General features: G+C 37.1%; 1 protein-coding gene and 1 pseudogene across 1 annotated transcript; one reads left to right on the top strand and one right to left on the bottom strand.

The window, feature by feature from the left end:
* The first annotated feature begins 9,571 nt into the window (after positions 1-9,571).
* The window catches only part of LOC113280454, a 49,354-nt pseudogene continuing 33,737 nt past the window's right edge, over positions 9,572-25,188 (top strand).
* Positions 10,927-11,669, bottom strand: LOC113284160 (autophagy-related protein 18h-like). Its single transcript, XM_026533571.1, has 2 exons — positions 11,561-11,669; positions 10,927-11,469 (listed from the first exon to the last, which is right to left on the bottom strand). The coding sequence occupies exons 1-2, from the start codon at positions 11,657-11,659 to the stop codon at positions 11,059-11,061; spliced, it is 510 nt and encodes a 169-aa protein (XP_026389356.1). The 5' UTR covers positions 11,660-11,669; the 3' UTR covers positions 10,927-11,058.

The following is a 25,188-nucleotide window of genomic DNA, read 5'->3' as shown; positions in this document are numbered from 1 at the left end:
ACTAAGTATCCATCATTTCATCCTCTTAAAACCCTAAAACCCAAATTGGATTTTTTAACAGTTCTGAAGGAGTTACTTGGAATTTCTCTGGCTAATCACCAAACCTAGAGCATCTATGCCAGATGCTGATAAATTATAAAGATTGTGAAAAAGGTTAAATGTATGGGTTTCAATGCTTTAGTTACACCAATTATTGTATCTATAGAGGGATTGACACTGAACCCATTTGGAAAATGAAAATGGATGTTTACAGGAAATGGGCTTGGTCTGCTTGTTGTATGATGCATTCCAGAAGAAGATTTGGGCAGTTATGGATTTCCTTGTGAATGAAGTAGGTTATATTCATTGAGTATTGCAGAAAACCTCGAAGGACAGGATTATCCCTGTGCTCTGTTATCAGAATGTTAGTCTTGAGGGGTCTCATTGAGGAAAAAATTTCCCGGAGGTCACTTTCAGTGATGTCAGGTAACTGATATTCGGGCAAGTTTGTAAACCATATGAGCAACAAGCTCCTGAACTAATGAAAGTATATTCCAAGATCAATTGAATAACTAAGAGGCGAGAGCTACTTCTGAAATGAAGGATTTCTAGAGATGAATATGTGTTACTGGTATGTATTCTTTCCCTCGTCTGTTTAGCTGTGCTGCTTATCTTTAGAGTTAGATCAATGCTTGTTTTGTTATTTCGAAACACGAAGAACATCTGTCATGGAGTACTATATATGCTTTATTATCAGTCTGTCCAAAAGGTTATTTAGACCTGCTGTAAGTAAGCTTCAAGATCATTAAATTGGAATGTTGGAAGAATTCGTATTTGCTTATGAAAATTGTAGGCAAACATATTTGTCTTATTGGGTTCCATATCTGTGAACTAGAAACACCTTTAGAGAGTTACTATGATTTATGAAGTTTAATTTATGCCTTTATGGGTGTGAAACATAAATTGCTAGTAAGTTATTTTTGGTATAAAACTCTTAAGAATAGATATGTCCAGGCAAAAACTATAGATTGGTCCATTGATATATAAATGGTGGAGAAGTGCACATATGACTGCTGATGTTTATTTCACTTTCCGGGTGTTAATTTTAGTAACAGGGTGTCTGTAAAATTCTGGCAAGTCCTTTTCTCCCTTAGATAAACCAGTGTGTAAGTTTTTATGGAAATATATTTATTGTGCTTAGCATTCCTGTGCTGTTAGAAAGTTGTAGTTACAAAAAGGAAGCTAAAATTTCTTGTGGTTGGTGAATAGTATAATATGATTTCAACTTTGTAAGGCCAGAAGGACACAAAATAATTAATGTTTTGCTGAATGAAAGTATGTTCTTGCACTTTATGAATGCCGTATGAGACTATTGTCGTTGTGTTACTCTTTCCACATTTCAACCTAGGAGTTTTGACAACATTGCCTTCTGTGACTGCTCTAAAAATGTGATTCTCAGTTTTTCTGGTCATTGGTACTTTTTACGAGGTTGTTGCCATTAAAATTCAACTGTTACTTTGTAATGACAAAGTTACCTATAATTTAACTTGCATCACCTGAGCTTTACTGGTGGTTTATCCCGGCTTACCCTATGTTAGTGGTTGCTTATAAATTGTGTCAACGTAATTACTCTTTGTTGATGTGAGTCGTTGATCCTTAGACGGTGCAAGCCTAATTTTAATGAGGCCGTGGTAAAGATATAACAAAGGTTGTAGGCAGTGTTTACTTCTGCTATACTAGACTGAGTGTTTGGCAATTAGATTGTAGATTTAACAAATGATTGGCATCAGAAATGTGGATAATATGTCAGTAATAATGTATCAAAGAACTGTAACATTGGTTATCCTGGAATAATCAGGTAATCTACTTTTACAGGGTTGCAGAACCAATAAGGTTCTCCAACATATGACATTATACCCTCTTACCATTTCTCAAGAAGAAGGAAAAAATGTAATGAACTAAAAAAGATAAAATTCAATGGATATCTTATTGTGTTGGATAACATAATCTTTGTAATGCGAGTTTTCTAACACCACGTACACACACTAGGTCCATCTGCAAAAACAGATCCACAAGAAGCTGTTCCTTTATTACCATGGACACCCCAACATTTCTCTACGCATTCCTCTTGTATTATACATGCTGCTCTTCATTTTGCACTGCAATTATGCCCTTCAACTTGATTCTGCATCGTTCCGCCACCTGCATTGATTTCAAAAGAAAGAAAAAATAAATTAAAGCCACCCTTTACTTTGTTTGCTGTATGCGTCAGAATTTGCATTTGTCCTTATTGTTGTTTATCCCCTCTTCAGATTCATGATTTCCAGATATTTATTTGCAATGCTCAGTTTCTTGCTCTCTTTTTGGCTGTTTCATCAGGAATTATTTATGCCACTGAGATAAATAATCAAAGACTAATCAAAATCCATAGTATATGAATAATCAAAGACTAATCAAAATCCATAACATAGGTTGCATCTTAAAGAACTTATAGATCAGGATGTAATATTAGCTCAGTCATCCATTGGGGAAGGAATGAATGTTGAAAAATACACATATGATTCTGTTAGTGGATTTTCTGTTCATTATAAGTTTGAAAGAGAACTAAAACTATATATGTTCGTAGATATATCTCCTTAGGTGTATTCATACTGAATCTAGTTTATTAACTTCTTAAAGAAGCTTTGAAAATGGTGACATATATATTTTTAGAGTATATATAATAAAATTTTGAAACTACCTGCGTCTTATCAGAGTCCTAAGATTTTTTTTTTTTGACTTAAAAGGTTAAAACTTTATTAAAAAGGGAAAAAAGAAGTAGAGAAAGAAGAGTGCACTTGAAAGTGCTACAAAGATATGGCATAACAGCCAAAATTCAACATGAAAAGGAAAATAAAACTAAGGCAACAACCATCAAGAAGACAAAAACAGCCGACTAAATCACTGTCTCTAGCCTCTTAGAACTTTTTCTTTGCAGGGGTTCTCTTGCCGCGGCCTAACAACTCGTTACTAATCTCCCCATTCCATGATAGTCTTGCTCGTTCCTTATCAGTTCTTGAGGACCTGTAATTGTCGACGATTCCTTCATAGATGTTTTCCTTTCCTCCATGAGGAACACCTAATAAGGTACTGCATCGCAGAAGTTTATCCATGTGTTGCTCTTTAGTCCAAGATTTTCTGCACGAGACTTCCTCAATGGGTTTAAACTTCTCCACACAAGTCTCTTCATTATCGGTTTCATATTCTGACTCCTCATTTGACTCTACACAATCATCCACATACATAGTGTCTTCATTGTGTTGATCATTGTTGTTGCTTTGAGACACAAAAGTCTCCACAGAGGGAAGGTCTTCATTAACCTCAATAAGAGATTCAAAAGAATTCTTATTTTTGAGCTCATCTACTTTCTTTCCATTTTCTTTGCTACTTCCCTTGTTCTTTCGCCTAACGTATTTCCATTCCACATCAGGGGAGTCTGCCTTCTCCTCAATAGAGATATGCGCAGCATTATCTACCATCTCTTCATTTGATTGTACACGGGACTCCCCTTTTTCTGTTAGGCTTCCACTGTCATTATGCTCCTCATTCCTAGGAGTCTCCAAATTTCCAGCCTTGTCGATATCAGTCTCAGAGACATTCTTTATATTCATATCCGCATTGACCACCTCTAAATCTAGTCTTTGAGACTCTTCCAGCCTACCCAAAGTCTCCTTGTTGGTTTTGCTCAATTTTGGTACCCAGATCTTCTTGGTAACCTTACTAGCAGAGACCTTGGGACATTTAGCACTAGAGTGACTAAATGTTGCGCAAGCCTGGCATCTTGGAGGTTTCCAAGTGTATTCAACCGAGATATCTAGTTCTTTGCCATCAAACAAAATAGGGATGAAGGATGGAAAATCACTAGTTACATCCATTTCAACACAAACTCTTGCATAACTCATCCTTGTCCTTTCTAATGTGTGTTTATCAGAACATATTGGAGTTCCAATACCACTAGCAATCATGCTTAAGCCTTTGGCATTCCATAAATGAATTGGAACTTTTCTCAAATTCATCCACACTGGAACAGACTTCAATCCTTGAATGTTATGCTCAATGAATAATTGCCAAGGTCTGATCAGAAATAACTTCTTTAAAATTGTGACAGATCCCATCTCTATGGCAGCAACCCTGTCCTCATCCAAATCAAATTCAAAGATGTACATTGATTCTTCGTGAAGAGACATTCTAAAGCCTCCCTTAAGATTCCAAGCTTTCCCCATTGCTTCCTTCACTGCATTGAAGGGTGGCTTTCGACCCACAAAATACCCAACTACAAACTTATCGCAAACCCTAAGTTCATCAATAATATCTGTAGAAGAGATTATAGTCCTCTTACCTTCAATCGATTGACGATTTAGAAATTCCAGCTTGCAGGAGGATGAATCCATGATGCTCCCTTTGTTGCTACCAAACAAAGATCTCCATTTACCAGGATTAGGGATTTCAGAAGGAACCCCAATTGAAATTTCCTTATTTCTCTGAGAAGCACTTGTAGACTCTGTTAACGGAGGGAAATCAGCCAACCCAGTATTTGACTCATCAATTGATAAAGATTTATCTGCTCTTTCACTCTGATTTGGATTCAAAATTGGTGGACAAGGAGAAAGACGGCCAGCAGCCATGAAGAAGGAAAAAAATCCCTAGAAGAATCGCCCTTTTTCCCCTTGCCACGTCATCAGAACGGGGTGCTTCTTCTGGAGTCCTAAGATTTTGACCCACCCACATTTGAAGCCTCTTCGTTTTATTAAGAATTGCAGCTAGCTTTGCAGTAGCTCTATTAGCGATTCTGCTCATATTGTTCAAGCTGGTAGTTTCAAAATTACTGCAAGGATTGTGGTCACCGTTTTCATCCAAAAACTTAGCACTGAATCTGTTCTGGCAGGTCTCTGTTTGATATGTTGTTTAAATTTTCTGACAATCAGTAACAATGCTAAATATTATGTAGTAATGAAGCGATGGTAGATTAATATCCCCTTATGGAATGCTACACTTAAACAGTTAACCTTTACTTTTTGAGAATCAAGAAAGAGCTCAATAAGGACTTATTTACATTTTGCAATCAATCAGCTATAGTTAACAATCTTTTTCCTCTGTAACGGTACTTGTTTCTAGTAATACATATTGCCTTTATTCTCTGGGTGTACTTCTAGGTTGTTGTTTGAGTCCATTCATATCATTATTTATTGTCCGCTGAAGTTTGTTGTCATTACCTGCTGATAAAATGGCTGTTGTTGTTATGCATAAGATGGATTCTTAATGGCTGGGCATGAAATTGATGTGCTCAGAAGTGAAATTGAGGTGCATGTTTAAAGTCGTTAGATATTTTTAGCAGGGGGACAGGGCTAAAAGCTTACCTATTATATGGAACTTATTGATAAATTTGCTTGAACCCTTTAACATATTTATAATTCAAGTAAAACTATAAACACAGAGAATTCCTTTCATAGAACTGTGTACTTGATTTCATGCTCAGTTTAATGGGCATTGTTCAATTTAAGGAAGTTCCTTTCATAACTAGCTTCAGCTTCTACCCACAATAAAATGAATTAGAGCAGAAGAAATTGCTTAATTGGTATAGTTGGTATAGGTGTTGATCGTGGATTCATCTCAGTCTAAAAATAGATCTGCTGCAATTGGTTTCTAGGTGCTTATACCAGAGGAACCACACTAAGTAGTAGTTTTTTAGTTGTACTTCCATCTTCGCATGATGTTATTATTCTCCGATTTTGGGTTTTCCAGGGTTATTGAAGAAAACATATTTGTTAAGACTATAGTTATGATTTAGGTAACTAGGGTTTGTGAGAAACGCTATTGCTAAACTATGTCAGCTTCGAAGTGGAATTGGTGAAAAAACAGTGGAATTAGAATGTCACTGTATTTTTCTCCGCTAATTTCTTATTTGTTCTTAACTCTGACCGAGCATGAAGCGAACCTTGGTGCCGTGAACTTGTATTCTTCACTTTTCAATCTAGAGAATAAAGTGTGGTTTTGTGAATCTAAAGGTTTTTATAGACTTTTGTGTTATGGTGTTTTATTAGGTCTGTCTTTAATAATTTATCACTCTTTCAATCGGTTACAGCTCTTTAGAGGTATGCTTGGGTTTCTTCTTCTTACGCATACTTTAATCTTGGACAAGGTTAGGCAGATAGTAGTAGTAGATCACGGGAATTAGGTAGCGATCAATAGGAATTTCAATTTTGGCTTCATTTCGGACAGGTTGAGTTTTTGCATATCCTTGCAACATCCATATGCCCATAGCTTAAGTGGTTTTTATAATCTGTAGGAGTCGCTCTATATATATCCAGAAATTTCTGAATTCATGAGCAAGGATCTAGCGTGCAAGCTTTTGAGACTGGTATTTAGGATAAAGTTGGAATAGGAGTTTGGTTAAGATGAATGTGGAATAATTTGACGATTGGGATTTTTGATTTCATAAATGGAGTTGTTTGTGTTTAAAACATTTATGTCGGCGGGAAACTTTGTCTTAAATAATTAATGTATGCAGTCTTCTGCTTATTCCATCTCTGGGTGCTGGAAGATGCTTCATAATGTTTGGAACCGTGTCTTTCAATTTTGACCATGTTTATCATACTATGTCCATGTTTTATCAGTTTAAAAGTTCAATATTTATTTTTTTCAGTTTCAGCGGTATATCCGTATATGCACACCGGAATAAGTGTTTTTCCACTGTAAGAGGGTAAGAGCTACTTTATGGAAATGTGGAAATTTCTGAATTCATTGAAGGATTTGGTGGCTCCATTTTGATTCAGTATAAAGTTGGCTGCTCTTGCATCTGGAAAGGGACAAATAAATCTGGAGAAGCGGTTGGATGATATAATTTAAGCACATATGGAGGCACATTTTTTGAAGGATGCCTCAAGTTCTTGAAAGAGATCCATCCATATTGGTCTACCCCAAGTCGGTCTTCAACGTTCTGGTGCAAATTTCTCATCTACGTTCAACCCATTCAGAGCTAGTTATGTTTATTGAGTGGTGTTGCCTCTATCTCATCCGCCACACAAAACCAAATGGAGGTAGTGTTGTTGCTGCAGATCATCAGGGACCAAATCCGGTTCCCTTGGAAAACATGTAGGTCTCCGAGTCCTCATGGAAGACAATGGGGTCTAGCAGCAGCGGCACTACACAGATTAGGCCAGCTATCTTTATCTCCATTTCAGCTCCAACAAAGAAACCAAGGTTCTCCTGACGACAGACATATATCCGCTGGACAACAGCAGTCAGTTATTTCAACCAATGATGTCGGGTGGTGCTCAGAAGGCGACTGTTGCACCACCATTGGCTACTGTGCTCTCTCAGAATGCACCCCAGCATGCCTGTGTCTGTGTCATCCTCCACAAGCTTTCTGCATCCTTCTCAAGGTATAGCATCAACCAGTACACCTAGAACAGTCTAGCATCGGCTTTGCCTCTGCACCAAACATTGAAACACTTGTTGTGGCTGCTGAAAGAAGGGGTAATCCATTGAGGTTCCTGCATCTGAGACTCAAGACAGCATATTATTTTTGATTAATAATATTTCATCAGCAAATTTTGAAACCAAAGCAAAAGAGTTGACTGAGGTTTGATTAAGAGTAAGGGTTGACGATTGCAGTGATTCCTTTCATCTCGAAGATTCTGGAACCATGCCAATCTAGTCTTGCATATCAACCCCCAAATCCCTGGACCATGGGAATGGGAATACTTGGTTTACTTCTTGAAATTTACGCACTACCAAATCTAAAGATGAATTTCAAATTTGACATTGAGGTATATATTTCATTGAACCTATTTATGTGATTCTGGAGCTTACTCTGTTACTTTCTTTCACAATTAATTTGATCTCACATCGCAATTTTTACTCATTTGTTTTCTTTTATTTTATGTTTTGCATCTTAGGTCTTATTGAAGAATCTTGGTGTTGATATGAAAGAGTCAAGCGGACCTCTCTTCTGAAAGATCGGGATAGGGAACTTGACGGATATCCTGACTTCTCCAGCAAAGATGTCACGGCCACCAAACCCCAAATAGTTCCTGAAGTCAATCCACCAATAAATGTCGAGCCACAGCCTGATGTCATGATTCCATCTCATCCTGGAGGTCTATTGACCAAGGGTGAAAAGATGCCAGCCTTAAGTTTACCAGAGCGGGTTCCTTCTGGCCAGGGACTGCCAGCCACTCCATCACAGTCACCATTTTCTTAGTCAGCTTCCCACATCAATTGCAAACATTGAAACCGAGGTTATTGCCAACCCAAAGATTAGTGCTCTGGGTCTACGGCTGCAGTTTCAGAGAATTGTTCCCGCAGAAAGGGCCGTCAAGGAGATAATGTCCCCTGTTGTTCAAAGAAGTGTTCTTAAAGCAATTCAAACAACGAAAGAACTTGCCCTAAAGGTCTTTGTTATGCAATCCGACGAGACCCACATATATAATGCCGCTCACCTGATGGTTGTCAATCTCTATGGAGCCTCTCCGTGTTTCTATTTCTAGTCACTCAAGAAATATGATCCAGCCTTTAAATGTTTCGAATGACCTTGAACAAGCTGTACAGATCAGTGCGAACCACAATCTTGATTTAGGTCGTGCTGCGGTTGAAAAAGCTGTTATTGAGAAGGCGTTACAAACAATTGGTGAAATAGACGGACAACTGGTTGTAAAAAGGAAATGTAGAGACGCTGTAGGTCCTGCTTATTTGACGCAACTGCCTGAGGCCCTTCATCCTATACCTGGGCGTTTATCTCCCTCTCCCCCAGCTACGAGTTTATGAGGATTTTGTAAGGTTTCCATGTCAAAATCAAACTAGTCAAAGTTCAAATGCACTGCCTGCTGTTCGATCTTCATTTGCTGGTGGTTCCAGCTTGCCTCGATCTTATGGCCCGGGCTTCAGGTCAGTCAATCCTGCTTTATATTCAACTATACAAGGAGATCCAGGATTTGGTCAGTTGTGCAACCCCTTGCTCTTATTTCTGAGAACGTGGACCCCGCTTCGACATAGATTCAAAGCACTTCATCAGCTCATATTGGGGAATCTGGTGTAGTAAAACAACATGGTTCTGACATTGATTCTGTTGTTCCTTCATTTCCTTCAACAATTGTATCAACTGAACCAATTTCTCTTGATCCCTCTGATTCTTTGAAAGATTCAGGAGCCACTGCACAATCATTAACTGAATGTTTCGGCTTGGAGTAGTTTGGCCTGGTCTAGGAGACCTTTTATCTACCAAGGATGTGATAGAGAAGTACCAAATTGTGGTACAAAAGCTTGAAGACCTTATATCTAAAAATTCTAAAGATGTGGAAGTTCAGGGAGTTATTGTTGAGGTTTCTGAAATTCTACTTAGATCTGTAAGCCGGGTAGAGGCTGCTGTGACTGTGGCCCGAGATGTTTTTAAAAGTTTATAAGGGAATACCTCGACCAATACTTATGTAGGTGCTCAGATTGCAATTTTGGTTGCTATTCAAGATGTTTGTAAGCTTGCTGTGAAGGAGCAGCGTACGAGTTTGGTGATTCACTCCGATGACATCATGACAAGTGTAAGTTCAACAAAGATATTATGGTTGGCCTCATTCGTTATGAACTACTAAACCTGGCGGAATACAGTATGCACATGGGAAAGCTTATTGATGCAGGACAGAATACAACTGCTACGGAGTTTGCAAAACCTCTTCTTCCGAGGCCGTATTTCAGATTGTTTGTAAACTGGCTTCTGGATCTTGGTTCTCCTACCCTGTGCTCGATGGTGCCAGCTTTCAGATTCTTACAGCATTTACAAATGCCTTCGAAAGCACTGCAGCTCTGAAAGTTCCTGGTTTTGGTTTCTCGAGGTTGGAGCGGGTGAGTCACCCTTTGTCCAGCGCGTGTAGATTTGTTTAAGTTCATGGAGCCATGCTCGAGAAAGGCTGGAAAATCTCAGCTTGGAGAGCCTGTTCACTTCCTCTACAAAGGTACTTTGCGTGTTCTGTTGGTGCTTCTTCATGATTTTCCAGAGTTTCTTTGCAACTATCATTTCAGCTTCTGCGATGTCATCCCGTGGAGCTGCATCCAGATGCGGAATTTTATTCTTAGTGCATTTCCTCTCAACATGAGGCTGCCTGATCCTTCCACCCCAAACTTGAAGATTGATAAGCCAATGACCATGAATTTTCTCAGCTGTTAAAGTCAAACAGATGAAGAGTTCGGTAGGATGCCGATGGGTTAAAACATGCTGAGGACTATACGTGTAAAGAAGTCAATTCATATATCGGGAAAGCCCTCCTCTTTCGACTACTCTGAAAAATCTTAGAGCTAAACAAAGAGAAGCAGCTCTTAGCCTCTCCAAACCCTAGTTCCTGATTTGATACAGAAAAATCTCAAGTATCTTCTACGGATTAGTTATTGTGAATAACAAAGTTACGATGGCAACAACAAGATGTAAAAGAAAGCGGTGAAAATCCATTAAAACTAGAACAGGATTCAGTGTTTAGTCATGATTCCGAGATAACAAGGAAGCTTCAGAGTGATAATGGTATTCGTGATGATAATCAAGTAGACGAAGAAGAAGAAGATGGAAAAAATAAGCATGGTAGAGATAACGAAGACAAAGAAGAGGTTGAAGAGAGTCAGCTGGAAGAGAGTGCTCCAGTGCGGAAATTATTCTCCTCTAGGTAATAAGAATCCGCTTTTTCTTTTTTCTTTTTGTTTTATTTTTCCTAATGCTTTAAAAGCATTGAACATAAATTGTGGTGATTTGGTAAGGAAAATTTCTTGTGTGGTCCAAAGTTATTTGAAAACATGGGAATGACTAATATACCCCACTGTTTAAGTACGTGTGAAATAACATACTTTTATCAAATTGGGATTTTATTTATCTGGAGGTTAAAATTTAATTAAAACATATGAAGGACCATAGATTTGAGTACATAACTGCCACACTGCTTACAAATATGAGTACATATCTGCTACACTGCTTAGGAATCTGAGTACTCCTCAATTCACTTTACTTTATTGCAGCACCAGCACCTCTGCAGTCAACCATTCACCACTGCCTTCAGCTCCATCTTCTCAGTAATCTTCTATCTTGCTGCATTGGGCAGAAGATGACGGGATAAAAGAATTGTAAAAAGTAACGGCAACAGCACCAGTTGGTGGTCGGGTTACCTTTCCTGTTGCAGAGGCTGCCGCATTAGTAACTGTGTTCAGCCAGCCAGAGCTGTTATTCTTTATCCGGCATACTACAGATAGGGTGACAGGTGATGGTGGGGGAAAGGAATGCTGATTTATTGTGCAAGATGAAGTAGACCACCACGGGGAAGTTAGACTTGGTAAGAGGATTGGTCCATCACTAACCGAATTTTGTGTTTGAAGACCAACCTCACCACCAAAAGGGGATAAGATGAATACATGGCAAGTCCCCCTCGACGAAACGACAGCTATCCACTGACTATAATGACTAAAACTTATATGTTGAATGACCTGTCACCAAAAAGTAACAAATGGGAGTGAGAAATGCAAAAGTAGAGTACAAAAAAAAAAGGGTCTGAATATTAAGCCTTTCAGTATTTACAGCTGCTGTCATTCCACGATATAACTTATAAAGATGCACGTGATTACTACTCCAGTCATAGCTTGGAGTACCTGATTCATTTTTCAATAAGGAAGGCATAATGCGGAAGATATTTATATTGTTCCCATATACCGAGGCAGTGAACAGAAGGGTTCCGCTTGGATCAAAACATAGTGCAGAAATCAGACTTGTGTGAGCTCTATATTGCAATACAGTTGCTCCGGAGACAAAGTCCTTAATAACAACCTGAATTTAAAATGAGAGAAGGGAAAATTATCAAAGGAACAAAATTTGATTTGAAGAAAGATAATTTAAATACTGCAGAGAATAACACTAGCAGTGGAAAACATACACAATTTTCAATAAACCACAACTGCAACAGCTACATCAACATCATTGTCATTTCAATTCAGCTGCAACACAGACTTGTTATTCTTCCCTGTTTAAACAGCACTACCATCTTCATAAACCCATTGAGACGAACATCTCATCCACTGATTTTGTTCACAGTAATCACCACCTACAATTCCTCCTCTATCTCATCTGTATCTTCATTTTACATCAGCAACCCAACCTTCTATGTTCCTCCAAATCCATTTGCAGCACACCTTCTTTCAAACACACATCACAACCAATTTGTAACTTCATCAAGACCACCACCAATTTCACAAGCTTGCAAATCTGAACCAACAACAACTTCTGTTCCTATCATTCAAAATCTGTCATTTCTTGCAATAAGTTCTGAACTGCAGCTCCAGATCATCTCCATATCCAATTCCAGTACTGAATCAAACGTAACAAAGAGCATCTATTTCAGTACTTCATATACGTACTGAATCAAACATAACAAGGAGCACTTCCTATCAGTATGCGACATATGTACTGAAGATTCATGAACTACAAATCAACAGTATGACAACAACAGGTGACAGATCTATGAAAAATAAGAGAATCGAAAGACATATTACAGTATTTCACATAAGTACTGAAGGGTAAGACTAAAAAAGGAGCAAAAACACAGCAAATAGCACTTCCTATCAGTATTGTACATACATACTCATGGATCGAACTAAAAAAATTGGAAAAACTTCAAATAAAACAAAATTAGAAGAGTTTTGTATCAGTACGCCGTATATGTACTGTCAATTCATACACGAAAAACAACTGTAAAAAACCTAAAAACCATAAAAGCGTCAATCAAATCGATTTTATTATCATAATACAATAAAATAAAAACAAATCAAAAGAAGAAAAACCGAACAAAATAATCAAACAAGATGATTAGAAAGCATACCTGGAAACAAAAAACAAATATTCTCCTCGTAAATCTTAATGATGCACCATCTTGTTCTTCTTCTTCTTAAAAGTAGACTAGGTTTCTGTCAGTACGGGATTTACATACTGCTGGTTCATACACAACAACAAACTGAAATAAATCTAAAACCAACAAAAATGGAATTGGTATAATCAGATCTAATAACGAAATGAACAAACAATCTGATTATTCATCTAGATCTAGTAAAATAATCAACAAATTAGACACGGAGATAAAAGACGAAATCAAATACAACCACGATTAGATCGTGAAAACCCTAATATAAACATTGCAACAAAGAAATTTTCATCTGATTTGGTAGAAGCGAGAGACATTGAAGAAGACCATAAATCGAGAGAGTCTTATTTCAGTATCGAAGATATGTACTTATGAATCAAACAACAACAAGTGATAAAACTAAGAACAAAACAGAATCAAAAGCAATTTGTATCAGTATTCAACATATGTACTGTTGGATAATACCCCTGAAACAACAAACAAGCACGATTTTGATAAAATGAAGAAGCGAAAACAACAAGATAATCAAAACGAAAGTTCAAATATGTTAAAAACATCATAATCTAGCCAAAAAATTAAATAATTACGATCAAGATTCATAAAAAACAAACCAAAACAAAAATAAATGCAAAAAACAAACAAAAACCGAAAGAAGAAGGTGAAAACGTAATCAAAATGATCCGATCTTCATAGATTCAGTTGAAAAAAAAAACAACAACAGCAAAAAGAGATATTACATAACATACCTGTAAATCTTCAAAGAGATCTTCATAAAAACTCTAGCTCGTAATCCAAAAGCAGGAGCAAAATTTGAGAAGATGAAGAAAGAGAAGAGGAGAGCGGAACTTAGATCTGTAAAAAATGGTGATTTTTTTTAAGAAACATATATGTATTATCAGGGAATGGGTAGTTTGAGTATTTTTAAAAGTGGATTATGACATCTCGCACGTGTACCGGACCAGGGGATAAAATTTTTGGTCCAATTTCCTCTTTTTCTTTTTATTATGGACCTCTGGTTACTGGGCTTTAGTGGATGGACCTGCTACTAACTAAGACTACCATAATAGTACCTATTGATAATTCCTACATTTGGTAATGACCTTTGCATTATGGGGCCAGTATATTATTTCTGTGAATAAGATTATAGGGTATTCGATTATCAAACTAGTTAAGTATTTTTAAAGGGATATTTTGTGTGTGGATGATCAATGGTAGTATGGTTTTCGATGTTTTGTTTCTAGAATGAGATGCCATTTTATATTGGGGTTGCAAAGCATCTTGTGTGGGTCTCTCTATTACACATTCTCTGGTGCACAATCTGGGTATGAACAATTCAGTGAATAATGCCTAATTGTGGAGTTTCAGTTGCAGACATGGTCAACCAAATGGTCGTCCTAGAAACAATAAACTTTTGGGTTATCTTTCCTAGGTGTTTTCTGAATCTTCTAGCCATCAACCACTAACTGGGTTTTGTTCCTTCTATTGAGTTTGTACTGCATATCTTTTCCTTGGTACAATTGACCATATGTTAATTTCTTAATAATTTGGATCATCAGAATCTAATGTAGCTTTCTGAACATCTTAGGGTCCAAAAGCCAGAATCTCATGACGAATTTCGTTTATTAACGAGTCATGGTCAGTCTGTCACGGCTATAGCTCTGGCTGATGATGATTTGACAGGCTTTTCTGCCACTAAAGATGGAAGCATTATTCAGTGGGATGTAGAAAGTGGGAATACTGGAGAATATATGTGGCCAAACAAAGAAAGTACACATGTTCTATCAATAGCTGTTAGCTCTGATGGACGATATCTGGCCACTGGGGGCCTGGACAGCCATGTTCAATTATGGGATACCCGTACACGACAGCACATTCAGGTAAACTTCCTTAGTTTACAATGTTGTAGAAGTTCATGTTAAATATTTTACAGGTAATCGACTGTTTTGGCCCTTTTGGGTAAATTTTTTAGCTGCTGACTTTATGCCTGGTTTGTCATACATGAATAGACTACAATTATGATGGAGGTGAATATTTATAGTATACTTTTGTAGACCTTAGAGATTTCTAGTCCACAGATGATGGAACATGTGGCCTGTCAGAGCGGGGTTAAGCCCGGGTTTTCTGGCATGAGACCCTACCATCCCGAAAACTGTACTCCCACCGTTTATAAGGCAATAGGCTACCGCCACTATGGAGGTGGAAATATAAAGAACCACTGAACGTATTAGGATGGTAAGATGTATTAATTTCTAATCATACATGCGGTGAATCAAACAATCTTCGGAGGTATTGGAAAAAGATGAAACTATTGCAAGACATGAGTTTTTTGATTGTCTTCAGAGCGTTCAATTTTTGATTTTCTCCAGAAGCTCTTTGCGAAGAAAGATTGCGGTAGTGAACTTATCTAACGGGGGTCTCATTCTCAGGGGTATTTAAAACCTGTTTGAGGGCAGTTCTTTGTTGTGTTGCTAGCATGTGCTTTAGTGGCCTATTTTTATTCACCCATACTCTTGCAACACTCTTACGACATCTATATAGGCAACTAAAAAGTTAATGTGATTATGCTTTTCTGGTTCTTGTATGACAACTTATATGACAATCTTGTCCACCATTGCTTTACAGGCATTTCCTGGTCATGGAGGCCCTGTATCATGTTTGACTTTTAGAGAAGGAGCTTCCCAGTTAATTTCTGTGTCATATGATCGGACAATCAAGTTATGGAACGTGGAAGATAGAGCTTACATGGACACTTTAGTTGGTCACCAAGGTGAAGTTTTGACAATCGACTGTCTTCGGGAAGAACATGTATTGTCTGTGGGACGTGATCGGACTATGCGCTTATTTAAGGTGAGAGCCCATTTTATCTAGATGTTTCTACTTAAACATGACCCATCTGGATTCCTACTCATTTCGAAGGATTAAAACATCCATTGGTGGACTTTTGGTCCAAAGATAATGATTCTCCCTGCCATGTCAGTTGTCTCTCCTGCGCCAGCTCCTTGTCACAACCATTGTATTTGAGCTAAAATTGGAGTTTAGGTTCCAAGTTTTACTTTCCCATTGTTCATATTATGTATTGTCTCCCTTTAGTCAGGTTGGAAATTAAAAAACTACCACAGTAAATGGTTTATGGCCATGTAGGGGCCTGGTTTCGTACACTTTCACTCATATGCCATTAACAGTTTGGGCTTTTCAAAATTACAGGTTGCTGAGGAGTCTCTACTAGTTTTCCGTGCTCCAGCAGCATCTTTAGAGTGTTGTTGTTTCATTAGCAATGATGAATTTTTAACGGGATCAGATGATGGAAGTATTAAGCTTTGGAATCCAATGCGGAAAGAGCCTGCATTTATTGTAGAAAATGCACATCCGATATTGCCTTCTTATGATGAGTTATCTACAAAAGATAACAGAGTTTCCAATGGAGATGACGCGGGTATGGATGTTTCCTAGTTTCAATTTTAACTTGTTTTGGTAAATATGTCTTCGTGTTAAAAGCTATCAATTCCTTACCTTCTTCCAGCCGAAAATGGAAATATAAAAGCTGAAGGATTCTGTTCATCCTTGCAATCTTGGGTTGGTTCTGTCGCTGTGTGTAGAAGCAGTGATCTCATTGCATCAGGAGCTGGTAATGATTCGGTAAATCTATGGGGAATTGATGGTGAAGCCAAAACCATCCGACCGTTGCATGGTCTTGCACTTGTAAGCTATCCTCGCTTTGACTCTTCCTCACATTCTGCTTATGATGAACTTGAAAGCTTTCTGGGTACTTTGGATACTGTCATTGATGTTGTCATTGTAGTTTTTTCCTCCATAGATACTGTTTTTCTTAAATGTCTTGACCTCTATACTTTTCATATCCCTGCGTTAGTTGGGCATCTCCTGATTGATTGTCATGAACTTTGTACATGCTATGTGGGGATACAGTGAATCCTTATATATCTTTTCCAGTAAGAGTTATTTGCTGCACATGCTATGTCTGTCTGAGATGAATTGTTTGGATTTGTTTATTCAGATTCCACAACCTATGAATGAAGTTTTGGGTGTTGTGGGAATCATCTTGGATGTTGAATTTATTTCCGCGTTAAGAGTCATTTGTATTCTTCGGTATTGTTTTATGTAAATGCTTCAAGCACCCTTGTAATCTGATAATTTAGTTGGCTACAGGTCGGCTTTGTAAATTCCTTGGCATTCGCAAATTCTGGGCGGTTTCTTCTAGCTGGAGTTGGGCAGGTCAGTTTCTGCTCTCCTACATTTTATGGTGTAGCTTTCTTTGTCATTCTTCCTTTTAATGACTTGTAAATCCCTTCACTTAACTATGTATTGCATACGAACATAACAACAAATATGCTTGATAATTGGATTGTTAAAGTCCCACCGGAGCTATCACCAGGAGAGTCTGCCTCAATGGTTTGCACAGAATCTTGTTATGTAGTTGTAGAAGTAAACAGTTATTTATGTCAGTTCAGAAGACTCAGTGACAGTCTTTCCATTTGTGTGTATCCTGAATAAACCTGTTACTAAGTGTAATGAATCAATTATTTTGTGCTAAGCGATGTTTACATTTAAGTACTCACTTGAAGTATCTTCCTTTATCTACTCAGGTAGCTGGTGATTTGTCTTTTTAATTTATATATCTTTGTTAAACAGGAGCCAGGACGTAATTCAGCAGCTCCTAATGGTGTTCTAATTCATCCCCTCAAACTATCCGAATAGGATTCAACGGTTGTATGCTAATCCATGAAGGAACAGTTGAGTTCTCAGATCAAATCGTTGAACTGGCAATAACTCGCCCCAGTGAAAAAGGAACTCAGCTAGCTGAGTTGCGCCCGATTATTTTAGAACGTCATCTCGAGGATTCTAATCTGTTTTTCTTGGCTCATGGACTGTCCTTCAGCCATTAGTTGTTTTTCTGCGGTAACTTTTGTGTGTGTGTTTTCTTGGCTCTTGAAATGTTGGTTCCCGCTTTTGATGAAACTCAAAATAACTGCACTAATGTCAATAGGAAAACAGTGTACATCGACTTAAAGGAATACGATGGGTAGCTCTAATAAATACACATACAGAATATATTTATTATATATATCGCGGTAAGCGTACAAATTCTGGAACTATAGGATAGGACCGTCCGACATTAGCCCTACTGATGCTCCAATCCAGTAAAAATTTTCCATCTAACAACCGTATGATTTGAATAATTACAATTTTAAACAATTCCATGAGATGGTGAAGTTTTTGTATTACCGGTTTAAGTTGATGGATCTGAGAGGTACTGAAATTTGGTCGACATTTTAATGATTAAACTGCTATTGAATTGAATATGATAAGTGCCGAGATGGTGGTGTATCATTCCTTCTCCTCCTCATCCTCCTCGGAATCCCACCATTCATTGGTGCTCTTACACGACGAATAATCTCTTTGAGATCACACCACCTTTTTCCTGTCAGACTGTGAGCAACATCCTTATTAATACTATCGGCTGGAAAAGTAGGAGCACTGAAATTATTTACCATTTTGGTTTAGTAAAACCGTAAATTTATCCAATTTACCTGCAGCTATTAATCCATTTTTTCAATAACATCTTAAACTTCCTCGATTTTACCCTTATTAAATCTTAATCAAAGAATCTCTCGCAGAAACCCTTATGAGGTATCAGTTTGGCTTCAAACACCATCTCCAGTACTTACCTGTTTTCTGATGAGTTGGATAATCAGGTGCCACTTTCTTCTTTGGCATTTCTTCTGTCAGTAGTTTTTATGCTTCGAACACTAACCCATTCTCACAAAGCTTCGCTATGAAACTATTAAAACAAGGTAGATCATGTGTCAAAAATATCCATCGCCAATGGGATGCATATCCACCTTCCATCCCCATCAAACATATAAATGTAACACTGACACACATCATACTTTATGCGATATGTCAGAGGCCATTAAGCTAAATAAACTAACATGTCTTTAAAATCCTTGAACATCCACAACAGTGAAGGTTGAAAAGTCCATACCTTACATTGCACATCGCGATGAATGAATAACTGAAGACTTCGCTGTCCAGACAAATTTTCAGTACGGCAATAAGTACCAGCACCTCCTTCTTATGGTTCATGTTCTCCTACACCAAGATATGCTTAGGAACATAAAGATAATTTGGATAGGCAGCAAGTCTTGTAGTCTTCCAAACTCTTGGAACCCCATGAAATTGATCGAAAAAGCAATTAGTCTGGTATTATAAATAGACCTTTAACTTCCGCATTCCAAGGCATGTTCTAGGGATTCCAGCAACATATTTTGGAACAACCCCAAAACACAAGGTGACCTTATGTTCTAAAACGCGAAAAAAAAATAAAAATAATGTGGCAGTCTAATAGAGCAAAAATTACTAACTTTAATATCATAAATTGAGCAAGAATTTCATAGGTTAGTACTTACAAAGCCTGATTTAGAAAACAGCAAAGATCTTAGATAAATTAGCATATACCAAACAGAAGGCTAAGAATTACTCAGTCATGTATAATAGTCCTCTGACCATGATCGTTGCTACTATCTGGAAATGTAGGAACAGTAAAATTATTCACCATCTGGTCTAATAAAACCTCAACCTTGTCTAGTTTACCAGTATCCATTAATCCTGTTATGACAATCTCATAACAAGTTGAGTCTGGCTTAAAATCTCTTTCTGCTGCTCCCATTCTTTCAATAACATTTGCAACCTGGCCAATTCTGCCCCATTTGTTAATCAGTTGATCAAAGAGTTTTTAACAAAAAACCTTCGCGCGGTATCAATTTCATTTCAAACACCATCTTCTCAAACAATTCTAGTGCATCGTCAACTCTGTGTATCTTCTTCTCGTCTTCAGCTTCTTTAAGATAAGCCTCTATAAGGATTTGGTAAGTTGCGAAATCCGTTTTCACCACCTTGTTTGACAATTTTTTCATCACAAGATTCTCTGCTTCATACACCAGCCCATTCTTACAAAGCTTCTTTATAATGTTGTTCAAACGAGATGCATCCCAATAATATCTGGATTTCTCATTAATTATCATTCGTGCCTCAGAAATCTTGCGCAAATCAAGATAGTGGTTTGCCATAATGTAATACGTTTTGGAGTTGATGACCACAGGTTGTGAACTCATCTTCTTAGACATATTTTTGAATAATTCTGAAACTTGTTCAGTCTTACCATGTTTTATCAGACATTCCAAAAAGGCATTACACATTTCTGGTGTCAACTTGATATGATCAATACGACTTTAAGACGATTTAGTAACTCTCGATATAATTTCATGGCTTCTGCCTCTAACCCATTCTTCAAGTACCAATCCACGAAATTGGCAAACACAATCCCGTCATCATCCGGGCAATCTAATCGGAGTTTATCACAATACTGTAAAGCGCTATCTAAATCACCAATTCTATGAAATCCTGATATTATATTATTGTAAACAACTGAGAATTGATGGTTAAAACAGTTACCTTCCTTAGCTTTTTGTAAGAGAAGTTCCGCTTCGACAAGTTGACCAGAACTGACAAGTGCTTTGGAAAGAGCATCATAAGTTCCTGCTGAAACCCAAAAATCAAACATGTGGTAATACACATCAAGATCATCGTGAATACGGCCAGTTTCACAGTATGCTCGTATGAGAAGCTTTCGAGACTCCAAATTTGGGTCCATGATTGAAGAATACACGATAATGCGAGAACAAATTTGTGTAGCTACCAGCCTTGCACGTTGATTCCAGTATAGTATTACAGAAAACTTCAGGTGGTTTATTATTTCTCAGGGAGAAAAAGGTATTGCGAGCAATAGCAGAGGCAAAATCGATATAATTGGATCGAGCTATTTCCCCAAGTTTTCGATAACTTATTGGAATGCTTGATTGTTTTTGTTTTTCATCAGATGATGATGAGGAGCAGAGTAATCTGAGTGATGAGGTGGTGGTAGAAGGAATTGGGGGAAATTTCTGTAGTGGTGATGAAGATGATGATAAACCCTTGATAATATTGTAGTACCGGAACATGATTGATTAAAGCTCCTCCATGCCTACTTTCTATATTATTTAAAAAAGAAAAAGGAATCTCTGATTTAATGGCATGCCTTGGACTATTCACTGTGTGGTAAAAAAAACACGAATGCTAGAGCATTGGACTGGAGTCTCAGAATTGTTGGACTATTCATACTGATGTTTAAGGGGCTCTGCCCAGACTCACACGTGGTGATAAATGTTCAACCGTAGCCTCACGCTGGACCTTAGTTAGTAATTCTCCCAAGAATGATTCCCGAACGTATCCGAACTGACCGAATCCGAATGATATTTCCCAATTATTTGAACTCCGATCTAGTTCCCGGATTATATGGACCTCACGAATGATTCGCGAACGTATCCGAACTGATCGAATCCGGATGATATTTCCGAACTAGAACTCGGAACCTAGTTTGAACGCCCAACCTCGCTCTCCCATAGGTAACTTTCTGACCAAAGTTCTGTTGGTTGGTTTTCGTTTGATTTTGTATATCCTTTATGTTTAAATACAATTATTCAGTTGAAATATTTTATTGATAGTTGTTTAACCAGTGTTTTATGTGTTGATTTTTGTTTAAAAATCTATAAACTCGTTTTATAATACATTTATGCGATTAAATTGTATATTTTTTGTTAAATAATCACGCTAAAATGTTTTTTTCCATCTTATAAATCATATACAAATAAATAAGGTCATGATACGTATCAATTTATCATATATGTAAGCCGAATTTTAAGTGCCGAACTCACATTTATAAAACGAATATACACGTACGTATGTCGTTCCGAACTACTGTCCGAACAACGAACCGTTGACCGGATTTTTGACCGTATCCGAATATGTATAATTCCCGTACGTATGCCGTTCTGAACTACTACCCGTACCCCGAATTGCTAACTAGGCGCTGGACATATCTATGCTGGATGTAAAAAGCTTCGGAAACTCTTATCTTAAAACTTGAACATTTCTCCAAATACTCCCTCCGTCCCACACTGGATGAGTTAGTTGTAGTTTGCACAATTTTTAAGGTGAGGAGGAAAATAGAATATGTTTTTATAATTATATCCTTATGGGTAAAACTTAGAAATAATTTATCTCTTAAACTATACCACGATTTTTCGTAAATTTTATGATGTTGAAAATCATTTTAAAACACTTACATAACGAATATAAACATGACTATTAAATTATACATTATTTTTATAGTAATAATAATCAATTAAAAGGTAGTTTTAGAAATATCCTTTGATTAGAGAGATAACTCATCTATTTATGGGACAAAATTTAAAACCAACTAACTCATTAATTTAGGACGGAGGAAGTAATCACAAATAAATCTTGCAATTTTGATTTCATAACTTCTTTGATTTTTCTTCATTAAAATTGATGCATAACATTGATTGATGTGATTCAAACAGCTAATTTTTTTTTTTATTTTGGATAACTAAATTTCTTTTTTGAACTAATGGGTCCGGACACAGAATGCATGGATAAAAAATCAACAATCCATGGAAAGTAGTCCCCCATCTCCTTTACAATGAGTTTCTCCATTCTAACTTTTTTAGAAATGGTGTTAGCTATTTGATTGCTATTCTTATTAACATTGGAAATTTTGCTGAAATTAAAAAAAAAAAAAGCAAAAACTTAATTTCTCTAATGATTTTAGAGTTTTCCCATCTTACATGTTCATTTTCAAAATTCATTGAGTTGACTACGACTTCTCCGTCAGCGATCAGGTGAAATTTGTCGACTTTTAAACTCTGCATCCATCTCACAGCCTCTAGCATTGAAATACATTCCCATGCTTCAGCATCCATCACTCCAGCTGCAAATGAGCCTTTTACTCCAACATGCTCACATGTATCGGAAGAAAGCACCATTCTGATGCTAGCATCATTAGTCAATGAATCATAAGAAACATCAATATATAAATGTAACAGTGAGCTTGTCTCATGCAGCTCCCTAGTAGTATCAATGACATTCACAATATCAATAATAGGTTCAATAGGGTTAAGGCACATATGAAAATTATTGAGATTGAAAATGCGGGGCACCAAAACACACCACCAACTTTTTCTTACGCAATCTGTATGGACAAACTCAATACAACTCCGGAAGTTCAACTCAATCAAGGAATCATCTAGAGTTATATGTCTCTCTCTTGTGATTAAAACGTTTACAAAACCAATTCCGTGAACCTAATTACAAACAGATAACTTGGACGGTACTAAAGACCAATATCCAAGATTCAATCAAGTCGTATCCAACAAACAAGGTCGGATGTATCTACTATGATTGATTAACGCACAACTTGTGATCTTTCAATTATGATGATGAACAAATGCGGAAAAAGAAATAACACAGACACCATCAGTTTTGTTAATAAGGAAATCGCAAATGCATAAAAACTCCGGGACCTAGTCTAGATTGAACACCAGACTTTATTAAGCCGCTACTGACACTAGCATACGACCAATTAACTTCGGAATGGAATGTAGTTGAGACCGAACTCAGTCTTACACCGATCCAGGTACATTCACGCTCATTACGCCTCTTGAGTCCCAACAGGACTCTGCACGATTGATTTCCTTAGTTGACGTCACGCCAACTTAGAGTTTCTTCAACTCAATTGAATACTTTAAACCAATTTACCTCCCACAGATTAAACTTATATATGATTTCCTTTACGATCAAAAAGTTTGATCAAGGTGATGGAAATCGATAGCAATAGACAGAGTCTAGCTAACCTCAAAATCCGAACTTATGCAACCCGAAGTGCAGCCTAGATTATTATTCACCTCACAAATATAAAACTTGTAGAATCAAAAAAGTTAGAGATGAAAAGAACTTTTAAGATTTCTATCTATCTTGATCGAGTGAGCAGCACAACAATCTATCAAGATCAGGAGACTCAAGTTATTAAGATAAAAGATAAATAGACTTGGATTCACGATTCCCTATGAAGTCTTTGTAGTCGCTAAACCCTAAAATGGTTAGGAAGAGGACGACTCTAGTTACTACTAGGACACACAAAAGTAGTGTCGGTATTCAAAGGTCTTAGTTGCTCGAAGTTGCTTTAGGTTTAAGCTAAGATAGCTTTGGCACCAAACAATCAATATCCAGCATTAGATGAATCTTTGAATATGGTTTACATAAAAAAGATATACACTCTAGTTAGGTAAACTGTAACTGACCCATGTATAGAGACTATGTTCAAGGTGGTTAGCTGAAACTAGTCAATTTGTACTTATAAGCTTAATATTCATTTTCATGAAAACACAAGACAGTAACCTTGAGTCACAAAAATATGATCAAATAAGTCCAGTGTTTTTAGAGAATTGATCAAGTGCTAATTATCTCTTAGAAATAATTTTACACATTTGACAATATTCGACATTGTTAGTAGATGTACAAGATATAAATACCATAGTCGTTCGTGAGTCAGGTTAGTCATAGTTTGTGTACCGATTTGTGAACTTTTAACCAAAACGAGTTCTAGAGTTCAGAAAAAAATTTAGGTATGTGTACCTTAAGACTATAACCGGTTCCGGAGGCCAAAAAACTATTTTAGTATGCGTACCGGTATGGATACACAAACAGAGTTCCTGAACACATAATTATTTTGGTACGTGTACCAGTATGGATACCAAGCCAAATTTGTTACCGCGGTTCCTATTTGGTTTGCACACGGGTATGCGTACCGATCTGATTCACGAGTCAAACAAATTTTTACATGATGTGCATAAGGATATGCATACCACAGATCTACAAGTCGAAATATAGCTACTCTTCTACGTGTACGAATACATGTATTACGGCTTTAGACCTATAACCGTTTTTCCATCTTGTAATACTGATAACATTTTCCTAGCTATATCTGAATCAATAGTAATATTTTTCTCTAGATCGATTCAAAACATTCCCGAGTAACATCTGTGAGAGCATTGCTCGGTCGAACTCGCAAACGTTGCTGTCTCAAGCTTGTTTGTCAAGTTTTGTTGCCAAAACTATAAGTCTTGATTTCTAGTCTCGATTTAGGATAGTAAGTGTAGTTGAGCTTTATATTCCACGACGTTCATCATTCCTCACAAAAGCCTAGGTTTTCCATTGCCTTTATTAGAAAATCCTCACTTACTCTGTCGAAAGCTTTCGACCTGTCAATTTTCACTCCCAATCCCCTTATTTTTCTTTTTCTTATGATTAATTATATTAATTCATGCACAACAATGGTATTATCAGATACTTGTCTACCTTACAAGCTGACTAATAGGACAAT

The sequence above is a fragment of the Papaver somniferum genome, chromosome 5, assembly GCF_003573695.1.
Source record: "Papaver somniferum cultivar HN1 chromosome 5, ASM357369v1, whole genome shotgun sequence".
NCBI classification, from domain to species: domain Eukaryota; kingdom Viridiplantae; phylum Streptophyta; class Magnoliopsida; order Ranunculales; family Papaveraceae; genus Papaver; species Papaver somniferum.
Note: the sequence above shows the minus strand (reverse complement) of the source record. Positions and strands in the feature narration are given on the sequence as shown.